This window comes from Eptatretus burgeri, chromosome 4 (genome assembly GCF_056783735.1).
Source record: "Eptatretus burgeri isolate ZD-2024b chromosome 4, Ebu_testis_v1, whole genome shotgun sequence".
NCBI classification, from domain to species: domain Eukaryota; kingdom Metazoa; phylum Chordata; class Myxini; order Myxiniformes; family Myxinidae; genus Eptatretus; species Eptatretus burgeri.
The window spans coordinates 133,761,054-133,779,949 of record NC_140964.1 but is presented as its reverse complement, the minus strand read 5'-3'; the positions used below and the strand labels follow the sequence as shown (position 1 = coordinate 133,779,949).

The 18,896-nt window shown below is 45.7% G+C and overlaps 1 protein-coding gene across 5 annotated transcripts in view; it reads left to right on the top strand.

The window, feature by feature from the left end:
* The window catches only part of LOC147029161 (membrane metallo-endopeptidase-like 1), a 154,489-nt gene that overhangs the window by 12,114 nt on the left and 123,479 nt on the right, over positions 1-18,896 (top strand). For all 5 annotated transcript variants that reach the window (XM_085876259.1, XM_085876260.1, XM_085876258.1 and 2 more), the window contains exons 2-4: positions 3,448-3,602; positions 4,671-4,712; positions 17,599-17,760. In XM_085876259.1, the coding sequence (XP_085732385.1) occupies positions 3,452-3,602; positions 4,671-4,712; positions 17,599-17,760 (355 nt within the window). In that variant the 5' untranslated portion in view covers positions 3,448-3,451. The remainder of the gene's footprint in view (positions 1-3,447; positions 3,603-4,670; positions 4,713-17,598; positions 17,761-18,896) is intronic.

Genomic DNA, 18,896 nt, shown 5'->3' with positions numbered 1-18,896 from the left:
TGTGCCATCCCTCCCCCTTCCACAGATCTCCAAATGTCTCTGTTCCCCACTGTTTTATCCTTCCCACTCCCTCTCCTCTCATCTCAAGCCCCCTTGCTGTGCGTTGTGTGTTTGCTCTCATACGAGCCTCGACAAGGTATACAAAAAAAAAAAAACCAAAATGTATGGTCAGATGAAATTGACCTTTCAAGTTCAAGAGATCCAGAGAGAGGAAAATTAATAAATACACAAATGGAGATGTTTTAGATAATGAAGGATGTGGACATCAGAGTGAAGTGGAGTTCTTCAGCAAAGTGGACAGTGTTCGGACCAGGGGCCAGAGCTTGAGGGTAAAAAGAATGATAGTCCAGACAGTTTTGAAGTAGGGACCTTTTCAGTTGAAGAGCAGTTAATTCATGGAATGGTCTCCCTGGGAAGGTAGTGGCAGTGGAGGGGGTGGATAGGTTTGATGTTAATTACATCGGTGCTGTACCTGGATGCATTGGGGATGGAGGATTATGGAGGTATTTGCAGGACTTGTAGGTAGCTTGAGTTGTTGTTGCTTCATACGCAACCTGAGGCTGCTGGTAACATCATCTGTTTTATGGACGCGCAGCTGTACTGCTGATGCAGTGCCCTGTCACAAGTCAGCTGGTACTCATTTTTCCAACCTCAGAAGGATGACGGGCTAAGTCAACCCACCCAGTGTTATTTCAACGGCACGACAGGGGCTCAAACTCAAGATCCTAAGATCTTAAGCCAGCCACCTTAACTGTAAAGACAACACCAGGCTCGTTAACTTGAGTGTCGATCAGTGATGATACTGGGGTTGGTGCAGCGCAGGAATAATCGACCGGATGGTCTCCTCCTGCACGAGTGTTCCTTCTTACCCTTGTGTGTTTTTGTGTATGAAGGATAAAAAAGGCAGGTCGTGTGGAGATATCAATGGATTTAATTCAAGGCAATGCAGATCGGGTCATGACCTGGGTACTGCAACAACAATAAAATCCTCTCTAATCATGAAATCCTGACTGTGATCATACACATTTCTTTGAGCAACACAACTTGCACACAAAGCAGAAAATATACTCCACTCAAGGTTAGTACAGCAACAATCAGGAAAGACTTCCCCATTCTGAAGTGTGTTTGCAAAATTATTCTCTTTGCTGAACTAGTTTTTGTCAGGACTGGCAGGACGGCAGTCGTGACCCAGGCCTTTACATGGTCCCTTGGGTCCAATTCGTTATCCCGAATGAATTATGTGCCACATTTGTCCCAATTGCCGAAAAGACCTTCTCACTGCGATGCGATCGCAAGGATCGCTGAACGATGAACTCTTGCAATTGGGACAAAAGTTCAGCTTTCTGTAACCTCCACCATTTACCAAGTCCACACGACAACATTGAGCAAAGCCAGCATGTTTACACAAAGAAACCACTTCATTTCACGACAGCGAATGCATTTACAACTTGAAAAGCAACGCTGCTCACAGAGAAGACTTTCTTTTGTGCCATTTTTCTCATAATGGTAATCTGCCCTCCCTCCCATCTCTCCTCCTTCCTCTTGCAAGATTGCTCCCACTGGTGCAACAAAAAAAATCCATCACAGCTGATATCGAGTCTTTCCTTTTTTTTCAAACTGCCGGACCTTTCACCATCAATTTGGATTCCATCTCAGCGATTGACTTTGGATGTGCTGCTGTTGCTTCTTTCTCAACAATTAAGGGAGGCCAAGGTCATTCAACACAGTCTGCCACCATGTTGTACTTTGACAACCTTTTTGACTGTGGCAATAAAAGGTCACCTTATTACCGGCTTCTTGCTTCCTCCACTCACGCAGTCAGCACATAGCTCTGAACCTGATTCTGCTCATGTCATCTCCGTATAGAGGCTCTGTTGCCCCGACGGAGTATCTTGCACCCCCATATGTACACTCATGACCTCTGCAATGCTGTTGAAAACTTTGTGGCTTCATGAAAAAACATAACCAGACTCAGTGTTGTCATGGTTGGAGCTTCCACTCTGAGTCTGGAAAGATTGTGTTTCAATCCCAACCTTGTCCGAGTCATGCCAAAGAGTTTTTCTCCTGAATATGCTGCTTTCTTGTGTGACACTCAGCATTTAGAGCATACAGCATGGACAAAACCCACTGGGTGGTGTCCACATGAATGAGGAAATTCCTCCTGCTGAGTGTGGAGAGAAGAGCAACATCATGGAAGTTCACTGGGAAGTTACATCACATCACATCCCCCCAAGCGAAGTGGCTGTGTGTCTGGTCAAGTCTCGTGTGTGTGTGTGTGTGTGTGTGTGTGTGTGTGTGTGTGTGTGTGTGTGTGTGTGTGTGTGTGTGTGTGTCCGTCCCTGTCCAACCACTCCTCACTGTGCCGATCAGACATAACAGAACATCCTTTGTACTGACCAGCTAATGGGGAGATGTCAGACGATGGTACCATTTGGCTCATCCTTTTTGTGTTCTTCCACAGAGAATTCTCAAAGCGGCCAAGAGCAATTATTTTCACATCGAACAACGGCAAGGAGGAGCTCTTCAAAATGGTACCTGGGTTCCTGAAATATGCGATCACTTACTTTTTGACCAGAAGAGACTGTTGCAGGGCATTGAAGCCGCTCAAGCAGATCACTGGGTGGACCAAACCACCAGAGTGCTGAACAGACACCAGGTGTTGGTTGTCACTCTACAAGAGCCAACTGAATTGGCAATGCTGTCTACCAGGTTGGAGAAAGCATCGTGCAGACAGCTGGCAGGTCCACACCAGGTATTCGGCAACAGTACAGATAGGATCGGGCATTACCATCGTGCGCAATGACCTAGCTATCGCAGCATGGAAATCAGGAAGAGAACATTGGAAGGCCTATAGTTCAAGACTAATTAGTGCTATACTTGTTGGTGGCATGATGACCTCCAGTAGGCTTTGGACATTACACCAGCAAGTGAGTCGTATGTTATATGAGGTGGCTTTAACGCCCATGTTGGATCCATCAGTCATGAAGATGACCAATGGGAATGTGTTTGTGGACCACATGTTGGGTTGGGAGAAGCCAATAATGCTGGCAAGGAACGGCTCTCATTCCTCTCTTTCAGTACAGCAACTGTTTTGCAACACATGAAAATCATTTTGCAGATCACTACTCAAGTTTGAAGCATCTGCTGGTTTTTTTTTTGTTTTTTTTTTGTTTTTTCTCTCTCTCTCTCTCTCTCTCTCTCTCTCTCTCTCTCTCTCTCTCTCTCTCTCTTTCTCTCTCTCTCTCTCTCTCTCTCTCTCTCTCTCTCTCTCTCTCTCTCTCTCTCTCTCTCTCTCTCTCTCTCTCTCTCTCTCATCAAATGCAACAATGGGTCAATGTCTCATGTTGGCGGAGGGCATATCCATCAACGCATTGGCGTCATATTCTCTTTTCTAGTTTGACTGTCAAACGTCCCTGTTTTCATCTTCCTTTTTCGATTTCCTGCCAGAGGGATGCCCTATTCCACGAACACGCAAACCATGGTGAATGGAGTGCAGCGTCGCTCTCGGGGGCACAGTACTCTCGAGTTGGGTTTGATGGTTCTTCTGGCCATCACGACCATGCTGCTCATCGTCTTCATTTCTTTGTATGCTTCAAGGTCCAGTAAGTATCGACCAACTAACCATTTCAGACATCTTTGGTAACTCTGTTGTCATGAAGGAGGGAAACAAATGTTAAATATATGAGCCGAAAGACTTGATGCGTTCTCCATTTAAAAGTATCTCTTAAAAACTTGTTTTTACTCTCGTTCTTTTCCCATGTGTTTACGGAGAGCTGAACTCTTGCAAATTGTTTTTGTAAGGCTCACTCGGCTGCACCTGGATGGGTTTAAGGGCGAAGGAGTCGAAACCCAAAACCCAAATCCTATCCACGTTCCTCCTGGTGATTCAATCTTTACCTATTTGGGTTCCTCCTGATAGCTCCAATGCTGTATTTTGGTGTCTTCTTTGGTTTGAGTAACAATGCTGATTAAATCATCACCTCCGCTATTTAAAGGGACGATGCTGGTGAAATAATTCCATTTGTCAAGGATAAGTTCAAAATGACTTTATTCCCAAAGAAGTAGAAAAAAACAAAGTTTTGAAAAACTACAGGGGGATCGAAGATGCATGAAAGGGTGTTTCGACTTCTAGAGTGTGAGATATCCCGACGACAACATGCAACTCAACATGGCATGTCAATAACGACGGTAACCACAACGACCGCAAGAGACAAAGGGAAACAACAAATCATTCACACTTAGGGGGCTGTGTTGGGATGTTATCAATGTAAATCGTTGAGTTTGTCTTCAAGAGTAATAAATATGCATGCAACATGCCAAAGACAACAAGTTCTTCCTGGAAGTAAAATATTTTTGAACTTGACCCCTGGTTCCAGCTTTCGCTCTCTCTCTCTCTGAAACAACACGCAGCACCACTCTCAGGAGGAGCGTCTCAGGACATTCCGTGGAGTGAAGCAAAGCTGATGTCCCTACTTTCTGTGTGAACTGTTCTCGGCATGCTGAGTTTCACTTTATACTCCTGGGAAACTCAGGCGAGACAGCTTAGCGGAGAGGGTGCAGACCTTTAGGCCATTTTTTTTACTGGCATTAAGACTGAATCACGAATCTGTGCTATGACTGATACCCAAGGAACACTTTTTCACTTCTCTGTTTCTGTCAATCTCTTTCAGAAGCACCGGAGAATTGCGCCAGTTATGAGTGCACAAGGGCAGGTACGTATTGTTTCCCGATTTAAACCAGTATTGCTGTAATCTTAAATTTGGAGTGATCAGTGTTGGTAGAGGTGGGATAACAGCCACTTGGCGAATGCACACACAACTCGAACAGCACACGGTGGAGCACATACCCTCCGCCAGGCTGAACAGTTCATGTTTTGTATCCCACTGATAACCCGGATCTGGATTCGGAATACATTATTCTGCATGTGTACCAATTTTGGTGCTTTGATGCAAATTTGAACATTTCACCTGAAATATCAGACTATGCTGCAGGACTATGTTGGGGTCTCGTCTGCAAAATAAAAGGAAAAGCAATTTTCATTCACTGATATCTTTTGTCGATAAGAAACCAATAATGACAAGTGGGATAACAAACCGGACATAAATATTAGTTTGCTTTAACGCACACTCGAGCCAATAGCAGATCCAAAATGAAGAAGAAGAAGAACCTTTCAAAACCAATTGTGTTTCTTTCATTTCTAGGCTTTGCCTGTTTTATAATTTTTAAAATCTCAATGTATGTACATGCAGAAAAACATGTGTATGGCTTATGTGCATATATAAATCATCGTGGTTATATACTTGGAATCATTACCAGCTTAACATCCAACCAAGTGATGGCGCAGCAGGATGTGAGGTTATAGCTGGGTCAGGATTTGAACCCAAGCGAGACAGTGTTGTAGCAAGTGTATGTTCCCCGAGGCCATCCTGAAGCCCGTGGTTTTCGAAGCGATGTTAAAACTCATTTTCCTCCGAATCCGTCCGTTACACGAGCCAATCAGGATAATACGTCACATTTCCTCATTCATGTAGCAATCCTACGAGATCTGGATCATACACTTCCATCCTCAACATCTAGCATCTCCTCCTTGTGTGAAACTGGTGAATCATTTCTTACCTGTAAGTCAAGATGCCGTGTCCATTCAAGCATCGGCCGCTCAAAGAAAACTTCTTCACCGGGGCAGGATTCCATGTTCTTTGGTTGTTTCCTTACTTTCAGTTCTCTCTCTCCGGTTCAACCTTCTTCCATAAAATCTGGTCATACCTAAATTGGTTCATTGTCTAATGACATCCCATCTGGATTGCACAACGCATGGCCCCATCAACAGCTCTATGGCCTTCCAGATTCTTCTCTCAAACCCCATGACTTATTATGACATGACAATCAGACCTTTGCCTCTTTTGTCTTTTGTAAAATGCTTTTATGTCTTCCTTCATAATGAAAAGCACCATAAGAGATTGCTCAATTACTGTACACCGTGTATGAGGTCACTTGCCAGGAGCCAATCACAGTGTACCTCACCTCGCACAGCCAATCAGCAGCATCTCATGACTCGTCGCCAAGCCAGGTGAAGCAGAGTTCAGGCTTTGCTTTGTCTGGGAATCGATCGATGTGAATAATGAAAACAGTTTTTGTCCAAATGAATATGATTTGTTTTCACCCTGCACTGTTCTTAGTGATCAATATGGTACCAGGTTGCATCAAGCAAGAATTTATGGGACAAAAAAACAATCACAGCAACCACTGAGTGACTGAAGTGGAGGCTGAGAAGTTTATGTTATAGCCCCACATCTGGAAGGCTTAATTCCTTTGGTACCGGGTCTCTTCGGAGAATCCTTGGCTATCGCTGGTCGGACTTTGTGTCCAACGAGCGGTTGCTGAGAGAGACTCAGATGAGATTTGTTACCTGCATAGTCCGTGAGCGTCAGCTGCGGCTGTATGGACATGTGGCTCATTTTCCTTATGCTGATCCTGCTCATCAGATTTTATCAGCGAGGGAGTCTTGTGAGTGGAGGAGGCCAATGGGCCGACCACGTTCCTCGTGGTTGCAGCAGGTTGATCGGCTTCTCAAGGAGATGTGGTTGGGCCTGGCATCTGCCTGGGGGATGGCCAGATGAAGGCCCCTGGAGTACCAGCGGAAAGTAGACGCAGCAACACGCTGCTCTGGCGCATGCTCCCATACCTGACCTGACCTGACCCCACATCATTACTGGTATGCATTTCTTTGTACTGAGATGCATACCTGTAATGATGTGAAGATTTATAACAATTTTGTTTTCATCAAAGTCTCTATTAAATAGAAGTAAACATAGGACTAGCCTCTCAAAGTGACTGGAAAATGGAAAGGCAAGAAAGGAAGAAAGGTGACAACTCTCCGTATGGAAATATTTTTTGCCAGTCTTTCATCTTGTAAATATTTTCAGGTATTTGTGTGTTTGTTTGTACGTTATTCTTTCACAGCCGAACAGCAGCATCTCAAGCCCCCCAATTTTTGGGTACATTATATTCTTGGCAGGGTTTTGAATTACCCTCGCTGGTCTTGACGTCTGTCGTGAGGCCACCAAAGGCCAGTTGGTAATTAAGTGTATATTGAGATGTCACGTCAGGCAGTGCTGCCTTCAGCCTGCACACAAAAGGTAACCACCATGAGGCCAAAAACTCCAAAGCTTTTCACCACGTCATGAAACTACCGCTGGAAAAGCTCACCTGGCCAGCTTGCGCTGGGAACCCCCGAATCCCAGGCAGTGTCGGATAGCCCCTGCTAGTTATCATCCATTTTGTGGTGAAATAATTTTAAATACATATGAGCATGAACACGGTCTGCCCTCAAGGGAATAATTCACCGTAACTATCCGACCCGTCCCCATTTTTCACTTGATTCTCCCCATGTCTGGTGTACAATTCTTAGAATCTTGTAAAACATTACTTTTCTTTCAGTTGAAGCAACGTATAACATTCACTTTCCGTTGCTGGGGAGCATATGTGGAGCGTTCAAAAAGTTATACAAATTAGCCACTCAATCGTCCGAGGTACATCAAAATATTGTTATGGTTCGAGGTTCGCCACGAGGGGAAGCCCTCGGGTTACTTCCGAATGCCCGGTCCTGAGACCACCAACCGTGGATAACTCCGCAGTCCGGTGGATCACTAAGCAACCACAAATGTCAATTAACTTCAATTCGAACAGGGTTATCCGTCGGACTCCGTTTTCCTGAGGAGGTGACTAAATTAACAGTTGCATGCCCTCAGCGCACACTCAGATTACGACCGAGCGATACGGTGAGTGTACACTGGCTAACAAGTAGAGTCAATCGGTGGGGTACAACTTCCCATCTAACTATACTTGTACACTGTGTCAAACCAATGCAGGGAAGGACAACCAACACAGATTTGAAACAACAACCAGCAATTATTTATTTGAGCGCACACACACACACGGACACACACACACACACACACGGACACAGACACACACGGATGCCGATGCAGATGCAGACGCAGACGCACACACAAGCAATCATTTAAAAGAGAGTATTTACAGGTAAAAGGCACAGAAAAGCATATTTAACCATAACATGAATTTTTACACAATCTTATTTACACAAAAGACAAATGGTGATCATTCAATCAAGGGAGAAGAAGAAGAACTCTGAGAAAAGAAAAATACGGAGTGTGCAGTCGACTCCTTCCCTCACCAAACACATCCCAATGGAGCTGGGAGGGGGAAAGATACTTGGGGAGGGGAAAAGGATGGGAAAGATGGGCTGTGGGGTGGTGATCCGGTGATGCAGCTCACTCACGAATGCCTTTCTGTTCCATGTTCCCACGACAGCAGCTCAAACAACCAGGCAAATTCCTCTCCGGAGTCCCAGATATGACAAGCGGCTCACACACGAACTACACCCTGTGCTTCTACGCTGCTCTCCTCCGCACCAGCTCTCTCTCTCTCTCTCTCTCTCTCTCTCTCTCTCTCTCTCTCTCTCTCTCTCTCTCTCTCTCTCTCTCTCTCTCTCTCTCTCTCTCTCTCTCTCTCTCTCTCTCTCTCTCTCTCTCTCCTGGCACCTCACCATTTTACACCCTCATCATTCACCTTGTATGGCAGCTTGCTATTTTGCACAATCATGGAAATGATTCACGAACTTGAGTTAAGCTGGCGTCTCGCCGGAGTTTAACCACACTCGCAGCACTACCTTCAACAATGCCTTTCCTCTCTTGACGAATGGAGCTTCAGACCACGTTCCGCATTGTGGCTCAGTATCACCAGTGGGTTATCACTCCTTTTAACCACCGGAAATTCCTATCTTTGTATCCATTTTGGGAGCATCTTATTCCAATGGGCAATGGACATTCAACGCCCGCATCATCAAGTGACTGTATTACTTTGTGGACATGATGCTGAGTTGGCCCACTAATGATACGCCATTGTCGTTTTTCTTCCCTCTTATTGAAGTCGTGACTGTATTCACACGCACTCAAGCTGAACAGCTTACGAGACACTGCTCAGACTGGACAAAGTCATCAACCTTTAGCAGTGAATATAAGTCGATAACCTGCTATATTTGATAACATAGTCAGGTCAGGTTCGATCTGTGACCTGCTACAGGTACCATGTAAACCTGTACTAACCTGTTCCATGGTCGGGTTGTCGGCGACTAAACCGTCTCCCCCACCAGGTTTTCTGATGAGGAGGGTGTTTGGATATGGACACCCAGCAGGATTAAAAACAAAACCTGTCAAAGGGCGGAGGAGCTCCTTGTGAGCCAACGGCCATCCATATCTAGTGCCCAACTGTGTCTGCGGACGTCCTCCTGCAGTTGGGTTACTTCTTATTAGGAGGTTGGTGGCAGGATTTGCACTCCGGCCACCGTAAAACCCTTCATTCCGCAAAACGCAAAAATGCAAAAAAATCTGAAAACCCACTCCGTGGGAGTACCTCCTGTGCAGCTTCCCTTCGCAGGGCAGCTCACCGGATGACAGGATTGGGGCAAAGCCTTCGGGACCCCCAATCTTTGATAGGAGGGAAACCACGGGGTAAGATCCCTGGGTCAGATTGCGGGAGAGTGTGTCGGAGTGGTGCTGAGGTGTCGTCCATCAGACGCCGGTCTCCTTGGGTTAACCTGAGGCGGTCCCTTCGGGTGGGTGCCTGGAATGTCCTATCCCTAAGAGAGGATGATCACCTGTCTCTGTTATCATCTGAGCTCAAGCGTTTGGACATCGGGATTGCAGCTCTCTCTGAGGTTCGGAGACCGGATTGCGGCGAGATAATGGTGGGTGGTTACACCTACTATTGGTCTGGTCGCTCTGATGGTTACCATACCCAAGGAGTTGCTGTAGCTGTGTCCAATAAGCTGACCCCAATGATAATTGAGGTAACACCGGTCAACGAGCGTATTATGAGATTAAGGATTCGTCACTCCTTAGGTGTCATTTCCCTGGTCTCTATTTATGCTCCGACTGAGGCGAGTGATCTCACCGTGAAGGACACATTCTACGCCACACTCGAGTCTGTGGTTGATCAGTGCCCCAGACGAGATACACTTCTAGTCTTGGGGGATTTCAATGCATCGACTGGAACTGATAGGGATGGCTATGAGGTGTGTGTTGGTCCCCATGGGTCAGGAACTATGAACCAGAATAGCACGAAGTTCCTTGACTTTGCAAGAAGTCATGGACTTAGGGTGGCTGGTTCATGGTTTCAGCGCCCACAAGCTCATCGCTGGACTTGCTATTCCAACGCTGGCGGTGTGGCAAAGGAGATTGACCATGTCCTCATTGACGGTCGTTGGAGGATGATCCAGAACTGCAGGGTCTACCGGAGTGCTCAGTTCCTCAATACTGACCACAGGCTTGTTGTAGCAACTCTAAAGCTGCACCTTAAATCCTGGAGAATGGTACCATCCCAGCCTAGGCTGGATGTTGCCAAGCTCAGGGATGAGAGAGTAGCTGAGGAGTTTGCGAACAGGCTGAGTGGACACTTGGGGGGTCAAGGTGCTTTGGGGGGTCCTGAAGAGTTGTGGAGCACCTTCAAGACCACCGTCCTTGATGTTGCCGGTGGATGCCTTGGAGTTCACCGCAGGGCAAAGAAGAATTTTGTCTCTCAAGGGACACTGGATACCATTGACCAGAGTCGCAGGGCCAGGCTGAATGGCAGAGCTGAGCTGTTCAGGGAGCTGAGGCGTAAAACTGTACGTGCACTGATGGTGGACAAGGAGGCCTATGTGCGAGGAATCTGTGAGGGGGTAGAGCATCACCTGTGGACAGGTGATTCTCGTCCCGCTTACAGGGGAATTCGCGCATTACGTTCATCCAAGCCCATCCCTCGGAGCACTGCAGTTCGAGCAGAGAGTGGTAGGCTCTTGACAGAGGAGTCTGAAGTGAAGGCCCGCTGGGCCGGTTACTTTGAGCGGTTGTACCAGGCTGATCCCCCAGCTGTCGAGTTGGATGTCAAGGGTGTTGCAATCCCTGTTGCTGACCCTCGATTCAACTGTGGTCCACCATCGCTTGTGGAAACACGGGCTGCGGTGAACCAGTTGAAACGGGGCAAAGCTCCAGGGATCTGTGGCATCCATGCTGAACTTCTCAAGGCTGGTGGAAATGCTGCACTCGTGTCGTTGCATGCAGTTTTGTGCTCTGCCTGGAACACAGGCATCATCCCAACTGACTGGAAGAGGGGCCTTGTTGTCCCTCTCTGGAAAGGGAAGGGTGATCGCCAAGACTGCAACAACTACCGAGGGGTGACGCTGCTCTCAGTGCCGGGCAAGGTCTTTGCTCGGATAATTCTTGATAGGGTTCGCCACCATCTGCTTCAGCACCAGTGTCCAGAGCAGTCAGGCATTACACCAAAGAGGTCAACGATTGACCGTATCCTTGCACTTCGTGTCCTCACCGAACGCAGACGAGAGTTTCGGCAGGGGCTGCTTGCAGCCTATGTTGATCTCTGTAAAGCGTTCGATTCAGTGAATCGGGATGTCCTCTGGAGGATTCTTGGTCTTCGTGGGGTGCTACCGAAACTGATCGATCTGATGTCTGAACTCTACTCTGGTACTGAGAGTGCTGTGAAGTGTGGTGGTACCATCTCTGACTTATTTCCAGTTGTTACTGGAGTTCGTCAGGGATGTGTACTTGCCCCCACACTTTTCAGCACTTGTATGAACTGGATTCTAAGGAGGATGTCGGAGAGATCAAGTTGCGGTGCATCGTTTGGCAATGTCAAGATCTCGGACCTTGATTTTGCAGATGATGCAGTCATCTTTGCGGAGACCTTAGATATCCTTTTGGGGGCCCTCAACGTGCTGAATGAGGAGTCGGAGCCGTTGGGATTACGGATTTCTTGGGTCAAAACTAAGATCCAAGCTTTCGGTGACATCTTGGATGCTGCTGTCCTGTCTGTGTCTGTTTGTGGTGAGGATGTTGAGGTCGTGGATAGATTCACTTACCTTGGCAGTGATATTCATGTCTCTGCAGGTTGTGAGCCGGAGGTCAATAGACGTCTGGGTCGGGCCTGGGGAGTCATGGATACACTGGATCATGGGGTGTGGCGCTGCCGGTACCTGTGCGGGAGGACGAAAGTCCGAGTCTTCAGGTCCTTGGTACTTCCAGTCTTGCTCTATGGGTGCGAGACTTGGACTTTGACCAAGGATCTGAGACGGAGACTTAATTCCTTTGGTACCAGGTCTCTTCGGAGAATCCTTGGCTATCGCTGGTCGGATTTTGTGTCCAACGAGCGGTTGCTGAGAGAGACTCGGATGAGATTTGTTACCTGCATAGTCCGTGAGCGTCAGCTGCGGCTGCATGGACATGTGGCTCGTTTTCCTGACGCTGATCCTGCTCACCAGATTCTCTCAGCGAGGGAGTCTCATGAGTGGAGGAGGCCAGTGGGCCGACCACGTGCCTCATGGTTGCAGCAGGTTGACCATCATCTCAAGGAGATGGGGATGGGCCTGGCATCTGCCTGGGGGATGGCCAGACGGAGGCCCCTGGAGTACCGGCGGAAAGTGGACGCAGCGACGCGCTGTTCTGGCACATGCTCCCATACCTGACCTGACCTGCTATGCTATAGATTAATGACCACAGACGGACCGAATGTGCCCAATAAAACAATGCTCAGATGGAGTGGCAATGGAAAGGGATGCAGACGGATCGAGGGGCGACCGACTGGCTGTGAGGTTGAAGATAAGACTGGTGGGGTGAAGGAGGGATTGTTGATTTGAGGTTTTTGTGAAGCAGGTTATTGGTGGATTGAGAAAGGCAGAGAGGGGAGTGGACCGATGAGGTATTGAAAGGAGCAGAAGGGGGAGGGAAGACACCACACTGTAGAAACAAACTAACCTCAACACTCCCCAAACCATTAGACAAGGGGAAAAGGTCTACCTACACATAGACAATTGACATAACTCATCCTTGGGTCTCCTACATGTCCATGTGTGCTCTCCCCTTGGGGTACGTTTCCAAAACCATCACAATGTATAATGAGTTGTATTAATAATAAATAAAAAATACATTTAAATATTTCCTTACGCACTTATCAGCTTTATTGAAAAACACAAAAAAAATTGCATGTTTTATACTATATTAAGAGTATCGCATCCATAAAACTTTTTGAACATTGTGTGTGCGTGTGTGTATATACGCTACAAATAATCTTTCAATCTGGAAGTTATTTTCGAACAGCTGGATATGATTACCTGGGAGCAGCTTGAAAGGCTGCACATAAAATAAATGGACTTGAACCACTTCCCAAGGGAAGAGGGGGGAAAAAAAACATTTAAAGCTGCTGCCACCAAAAGGATCGTGTCTTCAACATTGCACAAGTTGTAAAGAATATTGAGAAAAACGTTTTACTTCCAATCTTGAATAATACCTGGAACACACCTGTGATGTATTACTTTGTTACAGCCCCAAAGACAGTCTCTGTTTCTCTCTTGTGTGTGTGTGTGTGTGTGTGTGTGTGTGTGTGTGTGTGTGTGTGTGTGTGTGTGTGTGTGTGTGTGTGTGTGTGTGTGTGTGTGTGTGTGTGTGTGTGTGTGTGTGTGTGTGTGTGTGTGTGTGTGTGTGTGTGTGTTTGTGTGTGTGTGTGTGTTTTCAGGTCATAACTTTAACTTTTTTACTATTCGAGCTTTTGTCAAATTTTCAACAAACCTTTATTATGAGATGGACAAAATATTTAATAATTGTGTCAAAATTTGAGAAGGCAAAGCCATCGTGTATCAAAAAAAAAATAGTCCTTATTGATCCTGCCGCAGCACATCCAGTGGGAGACTGTGGATTGTCTTTTTTTCTCCTTGGAAACGAGTTCCGGGAATGTGGTTGCGAGAGGGAAAGCCGATTAAACATGGAGGCCCCTCCATGGAAGTGTAAACTCTTTATTTATCGGCAGATAAGATGACCAAAAGTGGTCAGGGCTTCTTCTGCAACAGCAGAGTGATAATGACAATTATATTGGTCACAATAATGGAAAAGATACAAAATTATTGTGATAATGGTACATAAAGTGCCTCAAGCACGAGACGGTGGATTTTTTAAATATATTTTTAAAAGAAATATGTATATTTTTTCATCGCTTCTGTGTATATTTATTTATTTATGACTAGAAAAAGTATCTGGCATTGCTGGGCAATGCCAGGTCCTCCTCACATCCTTGTCCCTCCCTCCCCTTCCGCTCTCTCATCCCATCCCACCCTTCCCTTCCTGCAGACTCCCACCACACCCATACCTGCTAACTCCCACCCCACCCCTTCCTCTGCCTCCTCTCATCTCAACCCCTCCCTTTCCTCCTCTCACCCCACCCCCTCCCTCCAGACTCTCATCCTACCCCTTCCCCCTCCAACCTCCACACTTCCCTCTCCTTTGCCACACCACCAGCGTTGGAATACCAAGTCCAGCGATGAGCCTGTGGGTGCTGAAACCATGATCCAGTGACCCTAACTCCACAACTTCTTGTAAAGTCAAGGAACTTTGGACTCTTCTGGTTCACAGTTCCAGACCCATGGGGACCAACACATGTCTCATAACCATCCCTATCAGTTCCAGTCAATGCATTGAAATCCTCCAAGACTGGAAGAGTATCTCGCCTGGGGCACTGATCAACCACAGATTCAAGTGCGACATAGAATGTACCCTTCATGGTGAGAGCATATACATTCACCTCAGGTGGAGCATATGCAGACTCGGGAAATGACACCCAAGGAGTGATGAATCCTTCGTCCCATAATATGCTCATTCACCGGTGAAACCTCAATTATCATTGGAGTCAGTTTGTTGAGACCCTCCACTCTACGGTGGGTTCCAAGACATTTGAGTCTCTCTCAAATGGTGAGTTCCAAGGAGCCCCTCCACCCCTTGACACATTTTGTTTGAAATCCTGCTGGGTGTCCATATCCATACACACGTTTCACCAGGAAACCTGGTGGAGGAGACGGTTTAGTCGCCGACAATCCAACCATAGTGCAGGTTGACATGGTACCTGCAGCAAGTCACAGATCTAATCTGGCCTGACCTGGCAATGTCCCGTCTGCCAGCATTAGTACAGGATTGAACTCAATGGAGTACATTCAAACAACACTTTCAGACAAGTTCAAAACAGCACATACCATTTCAAAAGAGATTATAACTTCACTTCACTTGAGGGATGAGACTCGTACCACTATCATGGAATTGGAACTCTCCGAGGCGGTAATGAAAGCACCTTTATCAAATCAAGTTGTTGCGAAATAAAGGCACATTTTAGCTGTAATTAAAATAAAGCCACATTCTATTGCATTGCCCCCCCACCCCCATGCTTACCTCCTCTCACACCCTCTCCCCCACACAACTCTCCCTCCAGGCATCTCGGGGTGGTGTTCATGCCTTTATTTAATTGCACCAAAAATGCGATGAGCTCGAAAATCTGTTAATCAGGGCGAAATTTCAAAATTTGAACTGCGGAATTGAGCTTAAGCCCCTGTTACACCTTGACGATTTCGCCAGCGTATGGTAACGTATCAAAATTTATCTAAAACGCTGGCGTACGCTGAACTATTGATGTTTTTTCAGTTTTGAGCGTTTCCTAACATGTTAGACGTATGCATAACGTATTAGTAACGTACACAGAATGTTTCGAAAACTTATAGATAACTTATACCAACGAATGCTTCGCGTGTTGTCGGCATTCACAACTTATGCCCAACGATAGTCTAACTTATGCATAGCGCGGCAGCGTATCGCCGACGATCACGTGGCGTAGCCTATTAAAAGGCTGCCGCTCGACGATTCAAATCATAACCACACTGGACATCGAAGTGTCAACATCACCGTCATGCCGAAGAAAACTTCGAAGAATGCTGCAAAGAAGTCTCCTGGCTGTGGCCGTGGACATGGATGCAAGGAGGATCCATCATCACCAACACCCTCCCCATCACGCTCACCTACTACTACTGACATGGACATCTACTCAACATGGAGTCTGGAACACTGACGGGTTCCTCCTGTGAACCCCATTTTTATATATCAATTCCCCTAAACGCTGCCAATACGCCATTATACGGTAGCTGTAAGTTAGAAACACGTTCAGTAAGTTCTATTGTCGTCTGGAAGACGTGAAATACATCTACATACATCAATATGCGTTGGAGATACGTTACACATAGGTTCAAAGCACGTTACTCATAGGTTAGAAATAAGTTTCGGGTATGCTAGACATTACCTCGACGTGTTTCGACTTACAAGTAACGTGTGTCGACGTGTGTCAACGATCGCATAACGTGCCTACAACTTATGGCCAGCGTATGCGGAACGTGTGAGTCATACGCTGGCATATGTCGAGAAATTGTTGAGCATGCCCAAAATTTGTCGACGAGCTCGGCATACTACGACGTATGCCAGCGTGCTTCAGCTTGCTCTTAACGTACATAAAACTTACCCATAACGTATTCGACGTGTGCCAGCGTATTCGCCAAATTTTTCATACGTCGGCATACGCTGGCTCAAACGTCAAGGTGTGACAGCCCCTTTAGCAGCGGTTCCAACTGTTGAAAAAGTGTTAATTTGTCAAAAAAAAAGTGTCTCTGGAAGTCTTTGTGTGGTTTAGTATGACTGGGCATATCTTACGTGTCATTTCAGCCACGCGATTACTTGAAAAACCATCGATGATACAAACACAGCACTTTGCTCAATCTTCTCAGGAAACACCTGTCTCTCCAACAATCAACAATGGTCAACAATGGAATGCTCGGCGAATCGATAACTTCTTCAAATTTTCAGATTTCACTCTCGGTTTTCATACTTATTTAGTCCACGATATCCGATTCTCAAATCTGAAATAATATTATGAATATATATATATATATATATATATATATATATATATATATTTTTTTTTTTTTTAATTAATCCGTGAGAGAAGATCGTGTTTCCAAGGCAAGGCAAGTTGGAATAGGCTGAATCAAATTGGCGGCAAAGACCCCTGCGAGGTGAAGTTTGGCTGACCGATGATAAGCCTTTCATGGAGGCAATTTCGCACGCACGCATGCACGCACACACACTAACTGGTACACACTGTTATTTATTATTATAGAGCTTCATTCAGTGTTTCTGTCCAGGCCCTAACTTTTTTACCATCTGAGATTTTGTCATCAAATCTTTGCAAACCTTTATGATGAGAATATGGAGAACAAAAATGAATATAATGCACAATAATATATATTTATTTATTTCTTTTGTAGCTGTTGTTTTTGTCAGGTTTAGTTTGAGTACAAACCTGATGTGGATGGGCTTTGCATTTTGGGATGCCTTGTAGATTATTTTTTATTTTTGCAACATTTTGTATGTGCACTCAATTTTGACTTTTACCCATCATCTTTTCAGTGCTGTTGTCATTGTTGTTGCTGTTGTTTTATACTTGTTCATTAATGGTTATCAAAAGTCTCTCTCTCTCTCTCTTTCTCTCTCTCTCTTTCTCTCTCTCTCTCTCTCTCTCTCTCTCTCTCTCTCTCTCTCTCTCTCTCTCTCTCTCTCTCTCTCTCTCTCTCTCTCTCTCTCTCTCTCTCTCTCTCTCTCTCTCTCTCTCTCTCTCTCTCTCTCTCTCTCTCTCTCTCTCTCTCTCTCTCTCTCCCCTTTTACTTAGCCGCTGAGATGATACGCAGTATGGACATGACTGTAAAACCATGTGACGACTTCTACCAGTATGCCTGTGGTGGTTGGCATCGGATGCACGTCATCCCAGAACAGAACCCTCGATACAGCAACTTTGACATCTTGAGGGAACAACTCGAAATTGTCTTGAAAGGTAACGTAGTCGCGTCAGCATAGAATCTGCTTTTCCTTTAGGTATAGCTTATGTAAGATGCTAACATCATGAAGTTTCATTTTTACAACTGCTTGTGGCCTGTGATGCAGGCCTGTATGTAAACTTTTTCTTTTCTTTTTCTTTTCTGCTGGTTGTTCTCTTTCCCTGCTGTTGAGCAACTTGACAACATTTCTGTACACTCAAGCTGACCATGAGTCATGATGCATTTTTGATCCACCCACGAATGGAATGACTTATGAGAGCATCATTTTGGAAATGCAGATGGAAATGGATTTCCCTTCAACCGATGATTAAGTCTTCTCAGCTGAGGGTTTTACATCCCACGTGGGGAATGATCATCATTTTTCCAGTGTCGTCTTTGACATTCTCAACCCTTCCCTTTTGTGATGACCCCCTCCCCAACCAATGCCCTTATGACCCCCTAAGACTTTTAAGACCTGAAAGACCTTGTGATCCCCATGACCCTCAAGACTCCAATACCATAGGAACCCAAAGATCCGTTAAGACCTTGAAGACCCTTCAAAACCCTAAGACCCTTCACACCCCAAATACCTTCATTCCACTTAGACCCCAAAGAACCTTAACATCCAGAAGAACAATTATACCTCTAAGACCCCAGACCCATAAGATGCCCACAACTATTGAAAACCTCCAAAGACCCTTTAGCCCCATTGGACCCTGTAGACCCCAAAGACCGTTCATACCCCTAAGATCCTTTAGACCCCAAAGACACTTTAAGACCCTTTAGATCCTATACACCACATTAGAACCCTTAGACACATAAAACCTTCTGCCTGAGGGCTTTCTGCAGCAACACTTGAGGGTCACCAGTCAAAATAAAAAGCCCCCCCCCCCATTGATAAATCAAGCGAAGAGGGTGAAAAATAAAATTAATTGATTAATTAATTTGCTCTGTTTTTGTTTTTTTCAGGTTCTGCTCATCTTGGTTGGTAGCATAGCAAAAAGTCCCATGGGGCAAAGAGAAAACGGTGTCCATGACAACAATTTCACCCCTTTATAATCAAAGGGGATTTTTTTGTGTGATTTTATTATTTCCAAAACTCAGGAATTTTTGAAGATATTGCATTGAAATCTGCACAGCTTATTTGTACGCA